Here is a 22,653-nt window from a genome sequence, read left to right as displayed (position 1 = left end):
CCCCCCATTCACACCCCCTCCTTATTTAATGCAGCTGCAAAAAGGCTTACTGGTTATGAAAATAACGGACAAATAATTGGAAGAACTATTTGCTCTATTATCCACGATTGTTACACCGAATACTTCAGCGCATCTTATACTCAATATATAACATTACTTTTACCCACACAAGGCATATCTTCCATTCACAACATTATGATCAGGGAGTTCAACCAGTATATAGTTTTAATCAGCTTGAAAAAATATTCTTTGCCTAGCGCACAGTGTTCTATATATTTACAAGCAAGACACTAAACAGAGTTCAGTACTTAGAGATTAATTTAATACCGATACAATGGCGAAAATGTTACCTGTATTTATATAGTTACTTGACTCATATAGATATCAAGAAGTGTTGTCAAGCACTTTCCAATCTTGACAAAAGGATATGTACATACAAGGATATCCCCCCAGAAATGACTGGAATATATAGGTCCCCGCCAGCTTCTCTTTGCAAGAGACACATCTTAAAAAAAGAAAGCATATGGTAGCGGAAGAGTCAGGAGTGTGCTTGTAATGCAAAATGTCAGGTGCTGACTTTGTTCTCTGCTTCTGTAGAAAAATTAAATATTTTCAGTGCAAAGTTCTTAGATTTATAAATACAACTTTTAAGATCAACTGGAGCAGCATTGTTGTGCAGTGATTGCTACCACACAGCACTTGGGTCATAGCTTTGATTCCGATCAAGATCTTATCTGTATGGAGTTTGTATGTTCTCCCCGTGTTTGCGTGAGTTTCCTCCAGGTGCTCCCGTTTCCCGCCACACTCATACTGGTAGGTTAGTTGGTCTGACAAAACCCTAATGTGTGTCCATATGGTAGGGAATATAGGTTGTAAGGGACTGATGTGAATGACTATTAATCATTCTCTGTTGCCCAATGTACTTGCTTTTCAGTTTACAACAGTGGCAGATTTTGATGAAAATTGCTAACACTTGTTTTCTTCTTGGCAGATATTCTGGGCAGTGGGCACCGTGTTTGAGGTCCTACTGGCTATCTTTGTGATGCCCACTTTGGGATGGCGTTGGCTTCTCATTCTCTCTGCTCTACCACTCATGATATTTTCAGTTTTGTGCTTTGTAAGTGTTTAACAAACCATTTATTAACTAAAAAACTGTTTACACCCATTATTCAGATTAATATGTCAGACATTTATAACCGAGGTTACCAAAGTAAAATTAATAATGAATTTACCCTTACAACTTTACACCAGTTGCTGTGCCTTTGGATATATTTTATTGGTGGGTGCCAAGCAGATCTGCCAGTCTTATCCCTGACAATAATCTTTTCACTTGTGCATTATCCCTCTGTGTTCTGCCAAACTTGCATACGACAGATGTTTTAGACTATGCAAAATAAGATAAATGTATGGCTAAATATTTTATACACTGCAAACAATACTTCTGTACTTACCTTGAAACAATTCTGTATTTGGAAATAGCTGTTTGCTACCATTGGGTAGAATTAACATTCATGGTCATACCGTCATATGGTTTATTATGACCGATACCAAATCGATTTATCCATTTAATAATTTACTAAATGCATAAAGTGGGGTTTGCAACTACGCACACTTGTGCTTCTAATCTTTACTTAGTATGGAAAACCCGGGATTCACCCAACTTCTTCCATCAGTTGGTGCAAACATTTGCACAAAGGGCGCTATCTCGGCCTACAAATCCATGTGCTATATACCAGGTGCGGTCACGCAAAAGTAGGTTCATAAGGTCATAAAATTAGTTGCACTGCGATTTTTAATTTAAAAATGACCCTTATAGACCTGAAATATTTTCTCATAAATCGGACAGCAATCAATGAGCTATTAATAAATGATTTCATCAGTAAAATCAACTGTTTTGATAAAACCACCCTCTACTAGGATATGTGAAACAGGTCTATGTCTTCTGTTCATTACCTGTAGTTGCAACATTAATTTTATATTTACATTTTATTATTATCTGGGGAATATCACAGGATATACTGACTGTAAAGACATTTGAATTTGATCTGAACATAATAGATTTGTCTACATTTACCAGTAGTAAAACTATGACCATTCCCAGCGTAACATTGGTACTTTTCACCTCATTTATTAAATAATGAATGGCACTTGATCTATCTATTTTAATCTGGTCACTATATACGAATGTATATGAAACTTTTGTCTCTTACTTTAGCTATTTGATACATTTGCTGATTTCTCATGTGGTCACTATATGCTGTCTTGTAGTGGTTACCTGAGAGTGCCAGGTACGATGTCCTGTCCGGCAATCAGGAGAAAGCTCTTGCTACTTTGAAGCGTATTGCAACCGAGAATGGTGCTCCCATGCCTTTAGGGAAACTTATCTTATCCAGGCAGGTATGTATCTTTTCCCAGTGACTCAAATAAACACAAGTGAGGAGTCATCAAATGTCTAATTGTATGCAGTCCCATGTTATCACTGCAGTCCTACAACTGCTAAAAGTGACATTTGGTGCTTCTGTTCCTATATTAGGTAATGAATGCCACTGACTCCGCCCCCCCCATTCACACTCCCTCTCCAAAAAAATAACCTGAAGCAATTTTGTAGCATTTTCTTAATGGGCTTCTTCTAGTTTAGTCTATTGATTCTATCTGTCACCAGTATCATTTGTTGCTTTCCAAAACAGAATAACATAACAACTACCAGTAATATGACATATGTCACCCTAAGCCATCTGGATTTATTTGCTTAACCTTCAAACTATACATAAAAGAGTATTAAAGCTTACACAATATACTAAATTCAATGCCATTTTTACAGGAGGATCGAGGTAAAATACGGGACCTTTTTTCACCTCAATTCAGATGTACAACTCTGTTGCTTTGGTTTATATGGTAAGTGGTGTAATCACCTATATGTATAGTGACAGGTTGTTACACTGTATATTTTATGATTGTTTATATGTTTACTTCATATATAATATGATTGAAGGATCACTTACAAATTGCAAAATGTACAGGCCTACAATGCTTCTTTATGTGCGCAAGTGCGCCTACTTGTCCATCTACCGATTTTCACGGGGAACGCCAACTTCGCGGCCCATGGAACTGCAGAATTTGCAGATCCAGCTGGTAATGCACATGGTGAATCTTCTTTTCACAGTCCAACCAACTAACACTTTGGGTGCATTATTACTTAGTACTTTATTTGTTTCAACTTTTTAGTTTTTCTCCTAAATCAGTGTTTGGTTTAGCTTCATTTAGGTCTGTCTATAATGCATCATAAGGCTGAGGGGATAACATGGATTTTGTGTGTTAGGTTTTTATTATGTTGTCTGAAATGCACCTAGTAATGCAATTCCCTGCAGAGTTGCAAAATCCATCCCAATCAAGTCCTTTGTGGGAAGAAATAGGGTGTGCATAGTAGGGAACATCCCTGTAAATGTGCCATATTCAGGGCTGCCAAGAGGAATTTAGGGCCCTGGTACAACAACTTCATGGGGCTTCCCTTATAGTTTAGCATGGTAAAACACTATCTGTGGGTGTGTTCATATGATTGGGGGCGTGGATATGGCTCATTGGGGCGTGGCTAGCAGGTGAAAAATGCCATCCTCTTACAGAAAAAAAACCTGCATTGTTGTACACTCCTGACTTTCTGGACATCTAGCACCATAGTGTAGTATATAAAGAATGCAGTGTGTATATAAAGAGTTAACAATCTTGGCCTGCCCCTTACATTGGGCAGAACAGTCAACAAAAATTGGGATTGTCCCACTAGAATCACAACCTTTCACACACTGTCCTGCTCTCTACTAACTGTTCTTGTCACTTTCACCACCTATGGCTGCTGCTTTCTTTAGTTGTGGCTTGTCTGGATCCTGGAAGGTTGGGGGCCTTATTTGAAACAAAAGGGGTACATTTAGAGAATTACAACCAGCCAAGGGGGTTAAATCAATAGCACCCACGAGTAATAATTAGGCCTTCCTCCAGCCCCAACATTAAATTAATAGTATTCCCATTTAATAAATTAGTCTATTTCCCTTCCTGCAAACAGCTCCAGCAATAAATTGATAGTGTTTACATTTCAGAAATATACCTATTTCCCGCAACCATTACTGCCATTAAGTAATTCATAGTCACATTTAATAAAGAGACCTCATTTTCCCCAAACTCTCCCCCACATTCATAGCCCCCAAACCACCCCATCTTAAATGAATAGTTCCCACTATTAAATTGAAAAGTATTTGCCTACCAAGTGCTGTGAATACATGCATTCAAGTAATAGTTTACAACACACATATCTGACCTTAGATACACAACTTATCTCTTCCCACAAAACTATATAGACCAAGGTCACATGCAGAGGTCCCTTGGGTAATGTGGGTGATGAGCATGCAGGGTTAGACAGAACTTAACTTCACACTAAAGTGATGGGAGAGGCGAGCATTGGCTTTATTTATGCTTGTTTTAGATATAATAATGCAGAAAAGAAGTCACATACCTATTATGGATGTGCAATGTAGCATTTAACTGCATATCATAGATGACCTCTAATGAGCATGCTGCATTTGTTTTCAAATTAGCACCAGTGGTAATCGTTAAAACAATTGGCACAAATCCGACAGCGACAAGCCCTACAAATAAAATCAGAATTTATCCAAAACCGATTGCAAAATAAACAGACTTACCTGAAACCCAACGCTGCAGACCTCCGTTGGCACCAGCATGCTGACAGCAAGTTATTTCGAATGGACAGGTCTTCGGCACTACAGCTTCACATCATCGCGACCTCTGGCAATGTTAATTTAAAGCGGCAATGTTGGGACCTCTCTTGTTAAGTGTTTAAACACTTAACCCGACATTGCCGCTTTAAATTAACATTGACAGAGGTAGCAATGACGTCAAGCTGTAGTGCCAAAGACCTGTCCATTCGGAATAACTTGCTGTCAGCATGCTGGTGCCATCGGAGATCTGCAACGTCGGGTTTCAGGTAAGTCTGTTTATTTTGCAATCGGTTTTGGATAAAGTCGGAATTTATTTGTAGGACTTGTTGCTGTCGTATTTCTAGTCATCAGTCAAGCGTACCCAACCCATTACCACTGCATCTAAAGTAGATGTTATTCCATCCTGCAGGTTTTCCAATGCCTTTTCATACTATGGACTGGTTCTCTTAACAACAGAATTGTTCCAAGCTGGAGATGTATGCAGTAGTAAGTAGTGGGCAACTTCTTTCTGCTTGCTGTTATCTCTATTTAATCTATTCTGATTCAGAAGCACTTTATGTAGCCTGTTTAATCATAGATTTCCAAGTGATAAACTTGTATAAAATAGAAATATATGCTTAGAAAGTTGAAAAAAATAAACCATAATGTATCATTTATGACCGCCAGGTGGCGTGCAACTTCTATTCAAATATTGTACAATGTAGTTTCACGCTACGTGTATATCACAAAATGGGATGATATTTGACAAAAAGTAAGGACAAATTGGCGCTCATGAAAATGAAGTATCTGTCTTTATGGTAGTTCCCATTCTACTACACTTTCAAGTGTAGTAGTGACATCACCCAACTATATACAACTACTTTTATCAACTTCCTTTTTATGATAAATTAGTTATTAAATGTAATGTTAATTTTTATCGATTCTTATATCTGAATAATATCTGCTGTCATCATAAGGTAATTTTTCTGCATGGTTTCTGACTGTGGCCAGTTAGTTATTATCTGTCTTCTTACTCAATTTTGCAGTTTCCATTCGGAGGAAGGCAGCCAAGCCAAAATGCAGTCTCTCATGTGAATATTTAACTGTTGAAGATTATAAAGATTTATTATGGACCACACTATCTGAATTTCCTGGTCAGTACAGAAATAAAGGTCACTACACTACATTACAAAGTAGTTCTTTGAGTATGTATAGGATAGGGTCAGTGTAACAATATTTTGCCAGTGGAGCAGTTTGTTCAAGACTGTAGATTATTGACTTGTCTCTGGCAATGGCAGTGTAGTGTCCCTCTAGCGCCCTCTAGAAAGTGCAAGTCATAGAGACTTACATTAGTTGTCTTGTGGGTGATCCTTACTTAGTACATTTCATTCATGGGATTGGACCAAGTAAATAGACCAACTGATAGATTATAAAAGTTATTATTACTTATTTTGTAATACATTTATTTTACATTCTCTAATCATTCTGTCTCTTACATAAAAGGCGTGTTGGTGACCTTATGGATCATTGACCGACTAGGCCGGAAGAAGACAATGGCAATCTGTTTCTTTGTTTTTTCCTTCTGTGCCCTTCTTCTGTTCCTTTGTGTTGGAAGGTATGCAAAGTTGTGAGCTGGAAAAAAAAATCCTATTTAGGAATATGGTTTATGTCCACTAGATTTTATTACATACGTCCAATAAAACACGCGAGTGTGAGTGTAAGTGCAGCCATGTTGCTTGTTCTTCCAATCCCTGTAGACTCCAAATCCACAGTCCTCCAGGCTGTCTTAGAACATGGTAGAACACTTGCAATAACTTTTGAACAAGCCATCTGCCATACATGGGATTATTCTTGTTTTATTAAGCAAGGACACAGTATTGGGAAAGTATGCAAATTACAATGTCCCTTTCAGCATTTATACAGATGTTCATCCTTAATTCAAGTCTCTGAGACCGGTCTTCTGCTGCTTAAACTATTGTACTGTAAACTGATTAACAGACAGGCTAACCAAAGCTGTAAGTCCAATAGCGTAACAATTGGCTAACTGGCCAATGCTACAGAAAGCTCCTGTTGTGATCCAAATGCTCCAGATAATATCAGCTTTATCTAGGAAGCACCTAAAGCCCACATGCACATGTGCACTAGAATCATCCCTTGGTACTAATTGGCTCCTCTTTTTGCTTTGTCCCCAGGAATGTCCTCACTGTTTTACTCTTCATTGCAAGAGCCTTTATTTCAGGTGGATTCCAAGCTGCCTATGTATACACTCCTGAGGTAAGAGGGATGAGGACTGGATACTATAGCTGTGCATATATAAATGTACTAATGTAACCATTCTCTGGTTACTGGACACTGAAACATCATGTGTCTTGTTACTCCCTTATACTCCCAATATTTTTGACCTGAAGATATGAAAAAAAAATGGTTCTCTATAATTTGGTGGATTTTTTGTTTTTTACTCTACTTCTTGATGCTTTCTTTCAAGAACTGATAATAAAATGTGCTGTTTTTATTGTCTTTTTGTTGCTGTTGAAACAAATAGGTTTATCCAACAGCTACACGAGCACTGGGACTAGGAACGTGCAGCGGGATGGCGCGTGTAGGGGCATTAATTACACCCTTTATTGCACAGGTAAACTTTCAAATGAGAAGTTCTTGTATGTTAATAATATTTTATTTCAGTCACATTTTATTATTATTAATAATATTATTATTATTATTATTATCATTAACATTAAGAAATTGTACTATGAGTGAAAAGTAAAATGTTGTGCTGAAAAATTATTGGTGGATGGAGCACCCAGTCAGACCCCATTGCCATTTCTAGTGTAAGGTTATTATTATTTTGTCCACAAGATTGTCAAGATCTGTGCTCATTTTGGCAACATATCTGGTTAAATTGGATAATTTCAGCCATCAAGTGGCTGGGTGGAATGACTGGGATAAATGTGGTACAATTAGTGATGCAGACAACCATTTCTGGCTGGTGGAAGCCTGAATGCATGAAATCTGTAAATCAGCAAAATTAACCAATGAAATCATCATGTTTGGCCAGTTTAAGTGAACGGTTAAATGTTCTCCATATATAATGTTAACAAACCTAACAAACAGCCTCACGCATGAGCTGTAGAACGCCATTGCATCTTAACTGGATTTCAGCAACTTGGAGCGTATTCAAAAACTTAAATTAGGTATTTCACAGTGGTCCACTTTGGAATCACTATATGTCAAGATTTACTGGGGCTGTTGCAGAGCTGGATACAAAACGGAAGTAACACTCGTAAAATAAGAGCACAGAAAACTAGCGCATTTCTGCCCATAAGCAGAGCCGTATGCATCAGCATCATATGTACCTGGTTTACAGTAAGTCATCATCCTCATCAGCTTGTATTTGTACCATTATCATCAGATACAAAACATAGCAAGTGAATATGTGTGTTTCAGCAGGTCCGCATGAGACGCCTTTACTGTACTAGAACTGTGTTTGCAGATGCACACCCCTTTCCTGCACCATCCTGCCATCTCCAAGTGCAGGCGGGCATAAGTGTCAGGATCATGCAAGTCTGCATAGGAGTATATGCGTGCACACGCTTTATGGGAATGCACACAGCAATTTCACACAAGATAGGCTACCCAACCTGGAGTATGTCCCACTGTGCATCAGTCCCACAGTGTCTTAAAAACAGCAGCTCGGTCTCAACTGGTGAAGTACCTTGCTCCTTTCCCTCTCCTTAGACGGCTACACATGTGGTGATTTCATTGTCCAATTTAGATTAAACTTGTCTGTAATTGCAACTTGTGTGGTTTCCAGTAGCCACAAATCATTGGCAAGAATGATGATCATCATCATCATCATCAACATTTATTTATATAGCGCCAGCAAATTCCGTAGCGCTTTACAATTGGGAACAAACATTAATAACACAATACTGGGTAATACATACAGACAGAGAGGTAAGAGAACCCTGCACGAAAGCTTACAATCTATAGGACAATGGGAGTTAGAAACACAAGGGCATGTGCTACATCATATTGCACAATGGAACAGCCAGACTGCAAAGGAATAAGTACTGAGTGGGCTGTGTGTGTTACAATGTTGGTCAGAAGGTTGTTGTCTTGCGTTAGCAGTGTAGAGGATGGCAATAGGGTAATCTAGGGAAATTAAGATGATGGTTGAGGAATATCATAACCTTGTCTGAAGAGGTGGGTTTTCAGTGAACGCTTGAAGGTTTGAAGACTAGAGGAAAGTCTTACTGTGCGAGGGAGGGAATTCCACAAAGTAGGTGCAGCCCGGAAAAAATCCTGTAACCGAGAATGGGAGGATGTGATGAGAGTGAAGGAGATGTTACGAGCCGCGGCTCCCCGACGGGCCGCCGCGGCTCGCTTCCGGCTCTCTCAGACGCCCCGGCCGTCTCCATGACGACCGGGGTCTCACTTCCGCCTCTGACGTCCCGGTTGCCTAGGCAACAACCGGGACGCTGTAATCCGGAGGCCGCAGCGCCCCGCCAGCGGGCTCACACCCGGGCATATTCCTGCAGGGAAAGGTAGGGATATTTATACCTTAGAGCAGACTCTGTGAGAGTCTTTTTGACTCAGTATTGGTGCTGTCTTGTCTCTGTCAGTATTTGTCTCGGTGCAGTGATTATGCTGTGGGAGGGGTTGTATTACTACAACTCCTATTGGTTCTCCTTGCTATTTAAGGCAGTGAGGACTTAGCCTCATTGCCAGTTATAGCTTCCTGTTTAGCTAGGCTCCTGTTCCTGTTTTCCTGCTCCTGTGTTTACCCTATTATTGGATTTCCTGTGTATGACCCCTGGCTTGTTTTTTGGACTTCGTTGTATTGCCTGTGACCCCTGACTTCGGCTCGTTTTCTGATATCCCTGTCTGCTGCCGGCCATTGACCTTTTGCCTGGACCTCACATCGCTGTGTTCTACCACGCTGCCTCTGGGTTCTCCCCAGTCAGTGCACACTACACGACCCTCCGTTTGTCTGCAGCCCAGTCTGTCCCCACCACTAGGGGCTCCAGTGAACACCAGACATCGGAGCAGATTCCGGGTTCTGTCGTGCTGACTGAAGGAGTTCCTAACATTATAACTGGCCCAAAATATAACGATTCCATTCTCCACTGATGGAACCCAGTCCAGCTCAAGTCCTAGCAGGGCAGATCCAAGTTGTCTCGCAGATGGTTCAGGATCTTTCACACAGGCTTTCTGCTCAGGAAGAAGCCGCCAAGGCCTCACAAGCAACCCCGGCACCTGAGCCTAAGTTAAATCTTCCGGACCGGTTCTCTGGAGACAGAACCTTATTCCGAAATTTTAAGGAGGGCTGCAAGCTGTATTTTCGTCTCAGGCCCCGCTCCTCGGGCTCGGAGCAACAGAGGGTCGGCATTATCATCTCCTTACTCCAAGGCGATCCCCAATCCTGGGCGTTCAGCCTGACCCCTGTGAATCCAGCTCTACAGTCCGTAGACGCCTTCTTCAACGCACTTGGTCTCTTATATGATGACCCAGATAGGGTGGCCTCGGCTGAGTCCCACCTAAGAGCGCTAAAACAGGGGAGGCGGACGGCGGAAGAATATTGTGCCGAGTTCCGACGTTGGTCGGTCGACAGTCAGTGGAATGACCCCGCACTACGGAGTCAGTTCCGGCTTGGGCTCTCGGAGCAGATAAAGGACTCCTTAGTCCAATATCCTTCATCATCTTCCTTGGAGGCCTTAATGCAACTAGTTATCAAAATTGACCGCAGGATCAAGGAAAGAAGGTCCGAAAAGGAGGCCGTCTCACCATCCTGGCCCTCTTCAGCCGTCTACTCAGTTCCTCAGGATTTACCGGAGCCCATGCAGTTAGGGGCTTATCGCCTGTCCCCTGAGGAGAAATCCAGGCGCCGGTCACTGGGGCTATGTCTCTATTGTGGCAATAAAGGCCATCTCCTGCGTAGCTGCCCTAACAAGGTGGGAAAAGACCAGGCCTAGGAGTAAAGGAGGAGGTACGCCTAGGTCTCCAGATGGTCTCTTCCAAGAATTCGGTCTTAATCCCTGCTCGGATCATGTATGGTAATCGATCCGTTTCTATCCCTGCCTTTCTTGACAGCGGGGCAGCTGGAAATTTTTTGGATATAAACTTTGCCAAGAGACTTGGTATTCCGTCCGTAAACTTAGACTCAGAAATCACGGTCTGCGGTCTGGACGGTAAACCGTTAACTGACGGAAGGGTCTCATATCATACACCACCTCTGCAGCTTACGGTGGGAGCCCTCCATTCCGAAGTCCTCTCGTTCTTTCTAATTCCCTGTTCCTCCGTACCATTGATCCTCGGTCATCCCTGGCTTCTACTTCACAACCCTCACATAGATTGGAGCACGGGGGAGATCATACGATGGAGTAAGGCTTGTTCCTCAACCTGTCTTGCTCTTCCTCTCCGGATTGTTCAGCCTAGCCCTGAATCTCTTCCATTGCCTTATCGTGAATTCCACGACGTATTCTCGAAAAAAGAAGCAGACGCTCTACCCCCACACCGTAGCTACGATTGCTCCATTGATTTGGTTCCAGATGCCAAGCTTCCTAAGGGAAGATTATATGCCTTGTCTATTCCTGAAACTAAGTCTATGGATGACTATGTGGAGGAAAACCTACGTAAGGGATTCATTCAACCCTCCAAATCACCCGTAGGAGCGGGCTTCTTCTTTGTGGCAAAAAAAGATGGAAGCCTCCGGCCGTGCATAGACTATAGGGGTCTAAATGGGATTACCGTGAAGAATACTTACCCGTTACCACTCATCTCCGTACTTTTTGATCAGCTCAAATTAGCCACGATATTCTCCAAGATCGATCTGCGGGGGGCATATAATCTGGTTCGAATAAAAAAGGGCGACGAGTGGAAGACGGCCTTCAATACTCACTCAGGCCATTATGAATATCGGGTCATGCCCTTCGGCCTATGTAACGCCCCCGCAGTGTTCCAAGATTTTATTAACGATGTCCTGCGAGAATTCCTGGGGAGATTCGTTGTAGTTTATCTTGACGACATTTTGATTTATTCCCAGTCACTGGAGCAACACCGTACTCATGTCAAACAGGTACTTCTGAAACTCCGCCAGCACTGCCTCTTCGCTAAACTCGAGAAATGCGAGTTTGAAGTCACTCAGGTCACGTTCCTCGGATACATCATCTCACCTCGTGGCTTCTCCATGGATCCCAGTAAAGTACAGGCAGTTCTCGATTGGATCCGGCCTAGCAATCTTAAAGCCATTCAGAGGTTTTTAGGATTCGCTAATTATTATAGGCGATTCATCCAGTCATTCTCTGTATTGGTGGCTCCAATCACAGCCCTTACTCGTAAAGGGGCTGATACCGTTAATTGGTCCTCTACGGCCTTGACGTCCTTTCAAAAATTAAGAGGCCTTCATCTCTGCACCTGTCCTCCGACACCCCAATCCGGAATTACCGTTTGTTCTCGAAGTGGATGCCTCTGACGTCGGGGCAGGTGCGATCCTTTCCCAGAAAGATATCACTGATCACTGTTTGCATCCCTGTGCCTTTTTTTCCAGAAAATTTTCCTCCGCTGAGACCCACTATGACGTTGGGAATAGAGAATTGCTAGCTATCAAGTGGGCATTTGAAGAGTGGCGCCACTGGCTAGAGGGAGCTAATCATGTGGTTACAGTATATACTGACCACAAAAATCTACAGTATATTCAATCTGCTAAAATTGTGAACTCCAGGCAAGCCCGGTGGGTCCTTTTCTTCTCCCGTTTCAACTTTACTATTACGTTCCGGCCCGGATCCAAGAACATTAAGGCAGACGCCTTGTCTCGCAGTTTCATCGCCTCCCATCCTTCCCTCACAGAAACCGCTTTCATTATTCCGGCATCCAAAGTAGTCCTTGGCCTAACTCAGGATCTTGGCACAACCCTCCGGGGTCTCCAACAGTTGGCACCATCAGCTACTCCCAGGGGTAAATTATTCGTACCAGCTTATCTGAGGAGGACGGTGTTCACTGAATGTCATGATAATAAAACCTCAGGTCACCCTGGAGTATCCAAGACATTGGAACTTCTGTCTCGTTCCGTCTGGTGGCCTTCCTTGGCAGCCGATACCAAAGAGTTTGTGTTATCCTGTGAAACCTGTGCCAGGAATAAATCTTCCCGCAGACGTCCTGCCGGGCCTCTTATGCCACTATCCGTTCCAACGAGACCCTGGACCCACATATCGATGGACTTCATCGTAGAATTACCACGCTCATCCAGCTTTAACACCATCTGGGTGATAGTAGACAGATTTAGTAAAATGGCACATTTCATCCCTCTTGTAGGATTGCCATGCGCTAAAACCTTGGCATCCCTATTCATTCAGCACGTTTTCAAGCTCCATGGACTTCCTGTTAATATTGTCTCGGACCGCGGCTCCCAATTTGTAGCCACATTCTGGAGAGCATTCTGTGCCCAATTAGGAATTAAACTCTGTCTATCTTCGGGGTATCACCCACAATCCAACGGACAAACGGAAAGGGTTAATCAATCCCTTGAGCAATTTCTCCGTTTATATGTAACTAAATGCCATAGTGATTGGGCTGCTCTGCTTCCATGGGCAGAGTTCGCCTACAACAACTCGTGCCATTCATCTACTCTGGTATCGCCATTCTTCTGTAACTTCGGATTCCATCCTCGGTCCAACTCACTGGAAGTCTCGAATCAAGCCAAATCTAGTTCTTCGATTTCTTATCTGTGCCGGATATGGAGAAAGGTTCACCTTGCCCTCAAACAAGCTTCATTTAAGTCTAAACATTATGCTGATCAGCATCGTGGACCGTGTCCTTTCAAGGTCGGGGACAAGGTGTGGCTGTCTACCCGCAACATTAAACTTAAGCAACCTTGTAGGAAGTTAGGTCCTAGGTTTATTGGACCCTTCTCCATTATTAAACAGATTAACCCCGTGGCTTTCAAGTTGAAACTTCCTCCTTCACTCAAGATTCCTAACACATTCCATTGTTCCTTGTTGAAAGCAGTTACAGGTTCACATAAATTCAGACCACGTCAATTGCACAGACCTCGTCCTGTCTCAGTCAAAGGACACCAGGAGTTCATTGTTGAAAAGATCCTAGACTCCAAAAAGGTGCAAAGTCAACTCCACTTTTTGGTCCACTGGAAAGGCTACGGCCCGGAGGAACGGTCTTGGGTACCGCAGAAGCATCTACATGCTAACCAACTCATTAAGGACTTCTTTAAAAAGTATCCTGGGAAACCTGGAAGTCGGGGTGCATTGACCCCTCCTCAAGGGGGGGGTACTGTTACGAGCCGCGGCTCCCCGACGGGCCGCCGCGGCTCGCTTCCGGCTCTCTCAGACGCCCCGGCCGTCTCCATGACGACCGGGGTCTCACTTCCGCCTCTGACGTCCCGGTTGCCTAGGCAACAACCGGGACGCTGTAATCCGGAGGCCGCAGCGCCCCGCCAGCGGGCTCACACCCGGGCATATTCCTGCAGGGAAAGGTAGGGATATTTATACCTTAGAGCAGACTCTGTGAGAGTCTTTTTGACTCAGTATTGGTGCTGTCTTGTCTCTGTCAGTATTTGTCTCGGTGCAGTGATTATGCTGTGGGAGGGGTTGTATTACTACAACTCCTATTGGTTCTCCTTGCTATTTAAGGCAGTGAGGACTTAGCCTCATTGCCAGTTATAGCTTCCTGTTTAGCTAGGCTCCTGTTCCTGTTTTCCTGCTCCTGTGTTTACCCTATTATTGGATTTCCTGTGTATGACCCCTGGCTTGTTTTTTGGACTTCGTTGTATTGCCTGTGACCCCTGACTTCGGCTCGTTTTCTGATATCCCTGTCTGCTGCCGGCCATTGACCTTTTGCCTGGACCTCACATCGCTGTGTTCTACCACGCTGCCTCTGGGTTCTCCCCAGTCAGTGCACACTACACGACCCTCCGTTTGTCTGCAGCCCAGTCTGTCCCCACCACTAGGGGCTCCAGTGAACACCAGACATCGGAGCAGATTCCGGGTTCTGTCGTGCTGACTGAAGGAGTTCCTAACAGGAGAGACGTAGATCTTGTGCAGAACGGAGGTGTCGAGTAGGGAGATATTTCGAGACAAGTAAGGAAATGTATGTCGGTGCAATTTTGTTGATGTCCTTGTATATTAGTAGAAGAATTTTATATTGGATTCGTTGAAATACAGGCAGCCAATGTAGAGACTGACAGAGTGGCTCAGCAGAGGAATAACGGTTTGTAAGGAAAATCAGTCTAGCCGCTGCGTGCAAAATAGATTGTAGGGGTTCAAGTCTGACTTTGGGAAGACCAGTAAGGAGGGAATTGCAATAGTCGATGCGGGAGATGATGAGTGCATGAATTAATGTTTTTGCGGTGTCTTGTGTCAGATATGTGCGTATTCTGGAAATGTTCTTTAGGTGTATGTAACATGATTTAGATATAGAGTTGATGTGGGGAATAAACGACAGTTGTGAATCAAGGATTACACCTAGGCAACGAGCTTGCGGGGTGGGATTTATGGTCATGTTATCGACAGAAATAGAAATGTCAGGCAGGAAGCTTCTGTTCTTGGGTGGGAATATTATTAATTCAGTTTTTGAAAGATTGAGTTTGAGTTGGCGAGAAGACATCCAAGATGAAATGGCAGAAAGACAGTCAGTAACGCGACACAACACAGATGGTGAAAGATCAGGAGAGGATAGATAAATTTGTGTATCATCCGCATAGAGATGATACTGAAATCCAAAGGAGCTTATTAGTTTTCCAAGAGAAGTGGTGTAGATAGAGAATAGCAGAGGACCTAGGACTGAGCCTTGTGGAACTCCAACTGATAAAGGAAGCGGAGCAGAGGTGGATCCAGAGAAATTAACACTGAAAGAGGGATTAGATAGGTAGGATGAGAACCAGGATAGGACAGTGCCTTCAAGACCTAGGGATTGCAGCGTTTGTATGAGGAGAGAGTGGTCAACAGTGTCAAATGCAGCAGAGAGATCCAGGAGAATTAGAAGAGAGTATTGGTTATTATTTTTTGCAGTGATCAAATCATTGACAACTTTGGTCAGCGCCGTCTCTGTGGAGTGTTGAGAGCGAAAGCCTGACTGAAGAGGATCCAATAAGTTGTTTGCTGTAAGAAAGTGTGTGAGGCGTGTGTAGGCAATTCTCTCGAGAAGCTTATGAGAGTGTTAGGGTCAGAATTCTGTTTTTTTTAAAATGGGAGTAATCACTGCATGCTTGAATATAGATGGAAAAATACCAGTCGAAAGAGATAGCTTACAGATTTTAGTTAGAGATAAATGATAAAAATCAGATCACATTTTTCTCATTCTAGGTGGCAGAAAATGTTTGGCCAATCTGTATTCATGTGCGGTCATCTGGGCTTGTTTGGTTTCCATGTAATCTGGTCATTCAGCCCAACCACTGAACATCCACAATTTGATCATCTGCCACTGCTCCCGCTTATGTGCGCAGAGTAAACTTAGGTATAGCAATAATATACAATGCCTGTACACAAAGTATAAGGGTGCAAAGGCAACCCAAAGTATGCTCTACTTTCCCCTTTTGCCCTTATAAAGATAAGCTTTTCCTGTTTACTTAAGGTTATTTCTCTTTCATCCAGTCTGGGGGACACTGCTACTATGGGGTTGTATGCGGGGACTCACAAGAGTTGGCACTTAATTAGTTAAATAATTATTTAATGAACTGATAAAACTCCTCCCCTCTGCAACCCCTGTGGTGCATCAGTGTTCTTTAAGTGCCCATAAGAGTTGGACTTGCTGCACACTTGTACAGACAGGCACAGTCTGCTGTGGGAATTTTTTTCCCATTAGCAGACTTCAGCTGTTGACAGGTGAGAGCTGGTAGCCTTCATCGATTACGTGTTGGGGTGCCTGTGATTCACTTGTTGCAGCGGCTCACACCGCTGTAACTGCTCTTCAGTGGTCTGACTGACCGGCGGTGCTGTAGAGCATCAGAAGGTCAAGATGGCGTACTTTACATCTGACTTTATTTTTTACACATATCTGTTTGTATAATCTCTTGTAGATATCTGTGTGTGTGTGTGTGTGTGTATGTATGTGTGTATGTATGTGTGTATGTATGTATGTATGTGTATATATATATATATATATATATATATATATATTCCTTTACATAGTCCTTTTCTATATTGATGGTCTTTCCCTATTGAGAGGGTTATTTTATCGTATACTCTTATCTTTTTTTTACTGGGAGAGTGCAGCTCTTGGTTGATAACCTGTGAGTACCTTCGCATACAGATACAACCTTGTTTGCAGTACAATGTCCAACAACGGTAAGGCACCCAGGGTTAAATATTTTACTTGTGCTGAATGTAAGGCTAGACTACCCAGACTACCCAGTGAAAGGTGGTCTTTCTCCTTGCCATCACTTACACGAGGAGAGTTTCAGAACTTGGGTCTCTTTCTTGCCTTTCACCTCATCTGACCTTCCATGACATTGTTGTGTTCCGCATGGTTTCCTCCTTCCTGCTGAAGGTCATTTCTGGACTTCACCTAATTCAGGAGATTGTGGTCCCTGTCTTCCAGGAGACGGCTGCCTCTTCATGTCATGGCTCCTTACCACTATTGGTTGTTATCCATGCTCTACGGATTTACCTGGATAGAATGTCTGCTGTGCAGCGGACAGATTCTCTTTATTTTTTTTTTGTACTAGACTCACAAGAGGGGCTGGCCAGATACAAAACAAAACCATCTACAGGTAGATAACGTCCGCCATCAGGCATGCTTATGTTAGTTTCGATTAGCCTGTGCCTGGTCTTTTCGCTGCACATTCCACCCGCTCTGTGGGGGCCTCTTTGGCTGCGCGCAACAGGGCTCGGCCTGTCAGCTCTGCTGGGTGGCCCCCTGGTCCTCTGTCCACACTTTTACCTATTTTTATAGTTTTCATGTCTCCTGACACAAATTTTAGCCGCAAACTTTTGCGTGCCAGGCTGTCAGAGTGATCCTTCCCGTAGGGGGGCTGCTTTAGAACGTCCCCATGGTAGCAGTGTCCCCCAGATTGAAAGAGTAAAGAGAATTTATATACTTGCGGTAAATCCGTTTCTCTGATTCCATCTGGGGGACACTGCGTTCCCTCCCTTTCTGCACTTCTGCTGTTTGCTGGCTGCATGTTGTTTCTGGTCCCCTTCCTTGGGTCTTTTCAATTACATTGAGGAACTACAGGGGGTGCAGAGGAAGGAGTTATGTCAGTTACATTAAACAATTAGTTAACTAATTAAGTGCCAACTCCTGTGACCCCCCCCATACAGTCCCTTGTTAGTAGTGTCCCTCAGACGGAATCAGAGAAACGGATTTATCTTAAGTATAAAATCCTCTTATTTGTCTTGGGAAAGCAAATACACAGCAGGGGTATTTTTCACAGTGGGGGATTATTTAACACTAATTACATTGGTTTATTTCCCTTGTACAGTCAGCCAGGCACATCTTGTGCACCTAGGATCTCAAAATAGCACTAAAATCACGTCTAAGCTGGTATTGAAAACATGACATTTATGACATTTTGCACAATGCAAGGGCTTGTAAAGTAGTGCAGAGACGGAAATACACAATTTTTCTATATTCCAATCCCTTGAAGCTTAAATATCTTGTTCACATAAACAAAATCTTTGTGTGCTGCATCAGGAGCACAGTATTAGATCATTATAAGACATAGATCACTATGCATAGGGATTGCCCTGTTCCACCCTTTATACAGGACAATCATATACACCTTCACAAAAGCTGTCATACAAACCCTATCACAGTGGTGTAGAAGCATTCATATGATGTCACAGAAGAGGAAAACTGGATTTTTCACACACTGCTTACTCATAAACGCTCCATGTATGTTTTACATAAATAGTTAACTGGAGAAACTAGAAGAATTGTGTGATCTTTATCTGTCATCATTATGCATATTCTTTATACTTTCAATGTACAGGGGTGCTGAGAGGGGTGGTGGTTCACATTACTGGGTCCCAGACCTGCTCAGGACCCAGCTATGACAAATATTAGTCATGGTGAAATGGGATGCTAACCCTGGGGCCCCAAACAAACAAACTGACCTATTAGTTGGCCACAAAACAGGGGCGGAGAGCGTTTGTGGCTTCCTATTGGTTCGGATGATCACACATACTCAGGCTGTGCACACAATATAGCTTTTGCAAAGGGGTACAGAAAGTTGCTGTCCTAGGGCCCACACGCCCTCTCGGCAGCCCTGACAATACATATCTGCTGTACACTAACCTGCTTGTTTGCCCTTTATAAATAATTTCTAAATAAATGTATTTATAAAGGTTATAAATACATTTATATTAATAATGAATAAGAAGTCAATATGGGTTATTTGCCAGCAAAAGTGGAAATGTACAGTAACGAATAGGAAGCAAACTGACATTTTATGTCACTGTCTTATTGCACTAGACTAATTAAAGCTAATTGATGAATGGTTGCTATTGGGTAACATCCACTAAGTCTTCACCTTCAAAACAGCATTGTTTTACAAACACAGTGCAAAATTCCTGACATAAATATGTTGCCTATCTATATATAGTTCATATATATATTGTCTAATCCTGACAATAAAAGTGATGGGCTGTGGTGGAAGCAGTGTATAATAATGATCACTTTTAAATAGTTACAAATTAATTATCCATCTGAACCTTGCCACCAATATATGACTTTGTATAGTTCTCACACTTCGCAAGACCACTCTTGTGTAAAAACATTACCTGTGAGAGAAAGTACAAGAGTGCCCCTAGTTCATATTTACCAACTTTTGCAGCCAGGTGTCCGGGAGAGGGCTCCATCTTGGGGGCGTGGCCCCATGAATTGCGCCATTAGGCCACCTCCCCTGCCAATCTTTGCCCATTTCAGCTGGTGGGTGGGGATGAGCCAGGATGATGTGTTTAGCCCCGTCCCCACCCACTTCACAAACGTGGTGAGCTGGACCCGGGATGTTGCTCTGCTCTCCCGGGAGTCCAAGAGAACTCCCAAAAATTCGGGAGTCTCCCGGACATTCCGGGAGAGAAGGCAACTATGCTCTAGTTCATAGAGCATTCAGTTGAAGTTCCAGAGCAGCAGGGACTTAAGAGTTTGAGCTCTGGCCGGTTTAGATAAAATGATTTCATATTATACATGATTACTTGCCATTCATAAAACTTTTTTTCCATATTTCCAGGTGATGCTCGAGTCGTCTATATATCTCACAGTGCTGGTATACAGTGGTTGTTGTCTACTGGCAGCGCTGGCTTCTTGTTTCCTCCCCATTGAAACCAAAGGTCGTGGTCTGCAGGAGTCCAGCCACAGAGAATGGGGTCAGGAGATGGTGGGAAGAGTGGCGCACACCTCTGGAGTGACTCCTTCAAACTCCGGCTCCCAAGAGTGACCCCCTCACATTATCCAGTGCACACACATAGCCTTTCAGTCTCACATATACCATAACATGAATGAAAACAAATGGACAACTGCTTACAAAAAAGGCAGCACTACTATTGTAATAGAGTAAAGGTGTTTTTAGAGGGTTGAGAAATGTGCTACACCGATGCCACAGGAAAAGAAATGGACTGTATTAAACACCATCTAGAATTAATTTGGGGAAAAAAACTTATAAGTTGTATTTTAGCGCTAACAACAAAAGCAGATGTCAGTGCAGGATGTGAAATTCTACTTTGAAAATGACTTTGGATGTGTCATTGCTTCTGGATGCTGCTGATGTCTTTGAGGTCTACACGTAAGGTCCTGCGTAACCCAGAGAGCTGCGAATCATGAAATGCTGCTAGATGTTGAGCATTGCTAATGTAGCTACTAATAAATTAATTTAGAGACCAAAAAAGATATTTTCCATGCAACTAACAAATAAGTATCATGATCTCTCTCCGGGGACTATTTATAGGTTATAAAATACTTTGGTAAACCTAGAATTTGGCAGCATTTAAGGCCTACACACATAGTGTGCACTAGTTTGTCTCTTTACTTAACTGCAAAACACTGGGCCTGATTCATCAAGGCCCGCATACCGAGCGCAATATGCGCTTGCTTTAGACCGCATGTAATTTGAGCACATCCAAATTCAGCAAGGAAAGTATCTGCCAATATGTGCGCTGATGAATACGGGTGTAGGTCTGCTCTGCTATACTAGACCGGACACTGCAGGATACGTCCAATACCTATGTGGAATAGAAATTCGCAAGAGAACGCACAGAAAAAAAATACTGACTTAACGTCACCTGGTAATATAGGCATTAATGACCTGCAATACATTTATTGGCTGTTATGAATGTCTACTGTACATAAAAATACATGTTTACTGTTGCTGCTACTGATTGTATACACCTGTTATAACATGCATACAAGACTGTCATCATTAGTAAAAGGCACTTGACTATCCAAAATTCCCTGATCAAGAGATACAGCTGAACAAGTACTTTTGACATGCCCAGAGCTTGGATCAGACTCTGCTAAATGTGCGCTCGCTATTGTCACGCTGTTACTGTACATTGACTACGGACAATCGCCCCTTCCCTGCCCTGTTCCCTCTCTGAAATTGTAGGCTGTAGTAAGTGCCCTTTGCGCTCGAAGATGAATTGAACATGGCTGCAATCTGTGGCATATAAGCCTGTTCTGGGCATGTGCAGAGTAATGTTGCGGATGATACGCACAAAATCGGCAGATATGCACCTTGATGAATTAGGCCCTAAATATACACACCCAATGTCAATTTACATGATATCTATTTCAATCTAAAGTTGTAAATGGCATGAGCATATATTGTTCTGTCACCTATAGCTGTAGGTTATAACTAATATGTACCATTTTTTTCCCCAGGCTTGGGCCATCTGGCCTCAGGTCATTAACTTGCAATGATTTTTGATACAGTCCTCACTTGCTGTCAATTTTTAAGCCTATGCTTGATATGTACTAAGGAGTGCATTGAATGTACTGACTGGGGACCCCATCAAGAATAATTGTTTTCTAATTTGGATGAATCTAGTGCCATTAAATAGTTTCCCTGTTGGTTTCGCCAGCTATAAATGATCAAATAATGATTTGTGACCAAGCAACATTTTCAGATAAGGATGACAATGTTTGTGCAATGACTATTTATAGATTCTCAAGCCTCTTCAGTACTGAGGTGCACGAGCTGTAGTAGGGAACATAATAACATTGCCTCTAAAGGGAAAACGGATCATACCATGCAATTTCCAGATAAGCTTCATACTAATGGTCTAGCCCAGGTTAGCCTGAAACCCGGGTGTGAATCATTGCTCGTCTCTGCTTGCCACTGTAGGTATGTCAGCAGTTGCAACAGAGCAAACAGAAAAGTGAATGTTTGTGTGTTTGAATGTAGACTTTTGACGAATGCATTTCAATGTTTAAACGTCTTGGTGTAAGAAGCTTGTTGTATGATCTCCTCTTGTCCACAATGCCTTGTTGACTTTGAATTTACTGTAAGTTGAATATTTTATGTTGAATAAATTTTTTACATTAAACAGGGTGGTGTTTTGTAGTGCTTTTACGTTATTAGAAATAGTGTATTTTAGAGGCTTCTTCATATATTTATCTGGTGCCTGTGGGAATCCGGATATCAGAAGAAGAGGACTATATGTACATGAATAACATTACACTCGGGTTGTTGATGTAGAATATTGCATAGTCAACAATATAATATGTACTGTTGCTTGGTGTTTTATAGCTCTGGTTCTTAAAGATCACCGACAATATACATTGTCTATATAATATACAAATAATACAGTATTACTTATGTGACCGTTTCAAAGGCTCAGTCTTGTGCATTTTGTTTTAGCCCAAAAATGTCTTTCTCCCACTGTGTGTGGGTGACAGGTCCACTTTAAAGGGCTCCTAGCAAGCAGAGTATATAAAATGTAGCTCACATGCATACAGTCTATGGCATCACTTTTTAATTATTAGGGATATGAAGCAATGGTGAATT

At 42.4% G+C, this 22,653-nt stretch overlaps 1 protein-coding gene across 1 annotated transcript in view; it reads left to right on the top strand.

Moving 5' to 3' along the window:
* Window positions 1-22,192, top strand: part of SVOP (SV2 related protein) — a 51,575-nt gene extending 29,383 nt beyond the window's left edge. Inside the window, exons 8-16 of the mRNA XM_075214100.1 lie at window positions 992-1,117; window positions 2,269-2,397; window positions 2,822-2,895; window positions 5,134-5,210; window positions 5,750-5,857; window positions 6,207-6,318; window positions 6,896-6,977; window positions 7,246-7,335; window positions 19,882-22,192. Coding sequence (XP_075070201.1) covers window positions 992-1,117; window positions 2,269-2,397; window positions 2,822-2,895; window positions 5,134-5,210; window positions 5,750-5,857; window positions 6,207-6,318; window positions 6,896-6,977; window positions 7,246-7,335; window positions 19,882-20,088 — 1,005 coding nt within the window. The 3' untranslated portion in view covers window positions 20,089-22,192. The remainder of the gene's footprint in view (window positions 1-991; window positions 1,118-2,268; window positions 2,398-2,821; window positions 2,896-5,133; window positions 5,211-5,749; window positions 5,858-6,206; window positions 6,319-6,895; window positions 6,978-7,245; window positions 7,336-19,881) is intronic.
* Window positions 22,193-22,653: the final 461 nt, after the last annotated feature.

The sequence above is a fragment of the Mixophyes fleayi genome, chromosome 1, assembly GCF_038048845.1.
Source record: "Mixophyes fleayi isolate aMixFle1 chromosome 1, aMixFle1.hap1, whole genome shotgun sequence".
Lineage (NCBI taxonomy): Eukaryota > Metazoa > Chordata > Amphibia > Anura > Limnodynastidae > Mixophyes > Mixophyes fleayi.
This window is presented reverse-complemented; position numbering and strand designations above follow the sequence as displayed.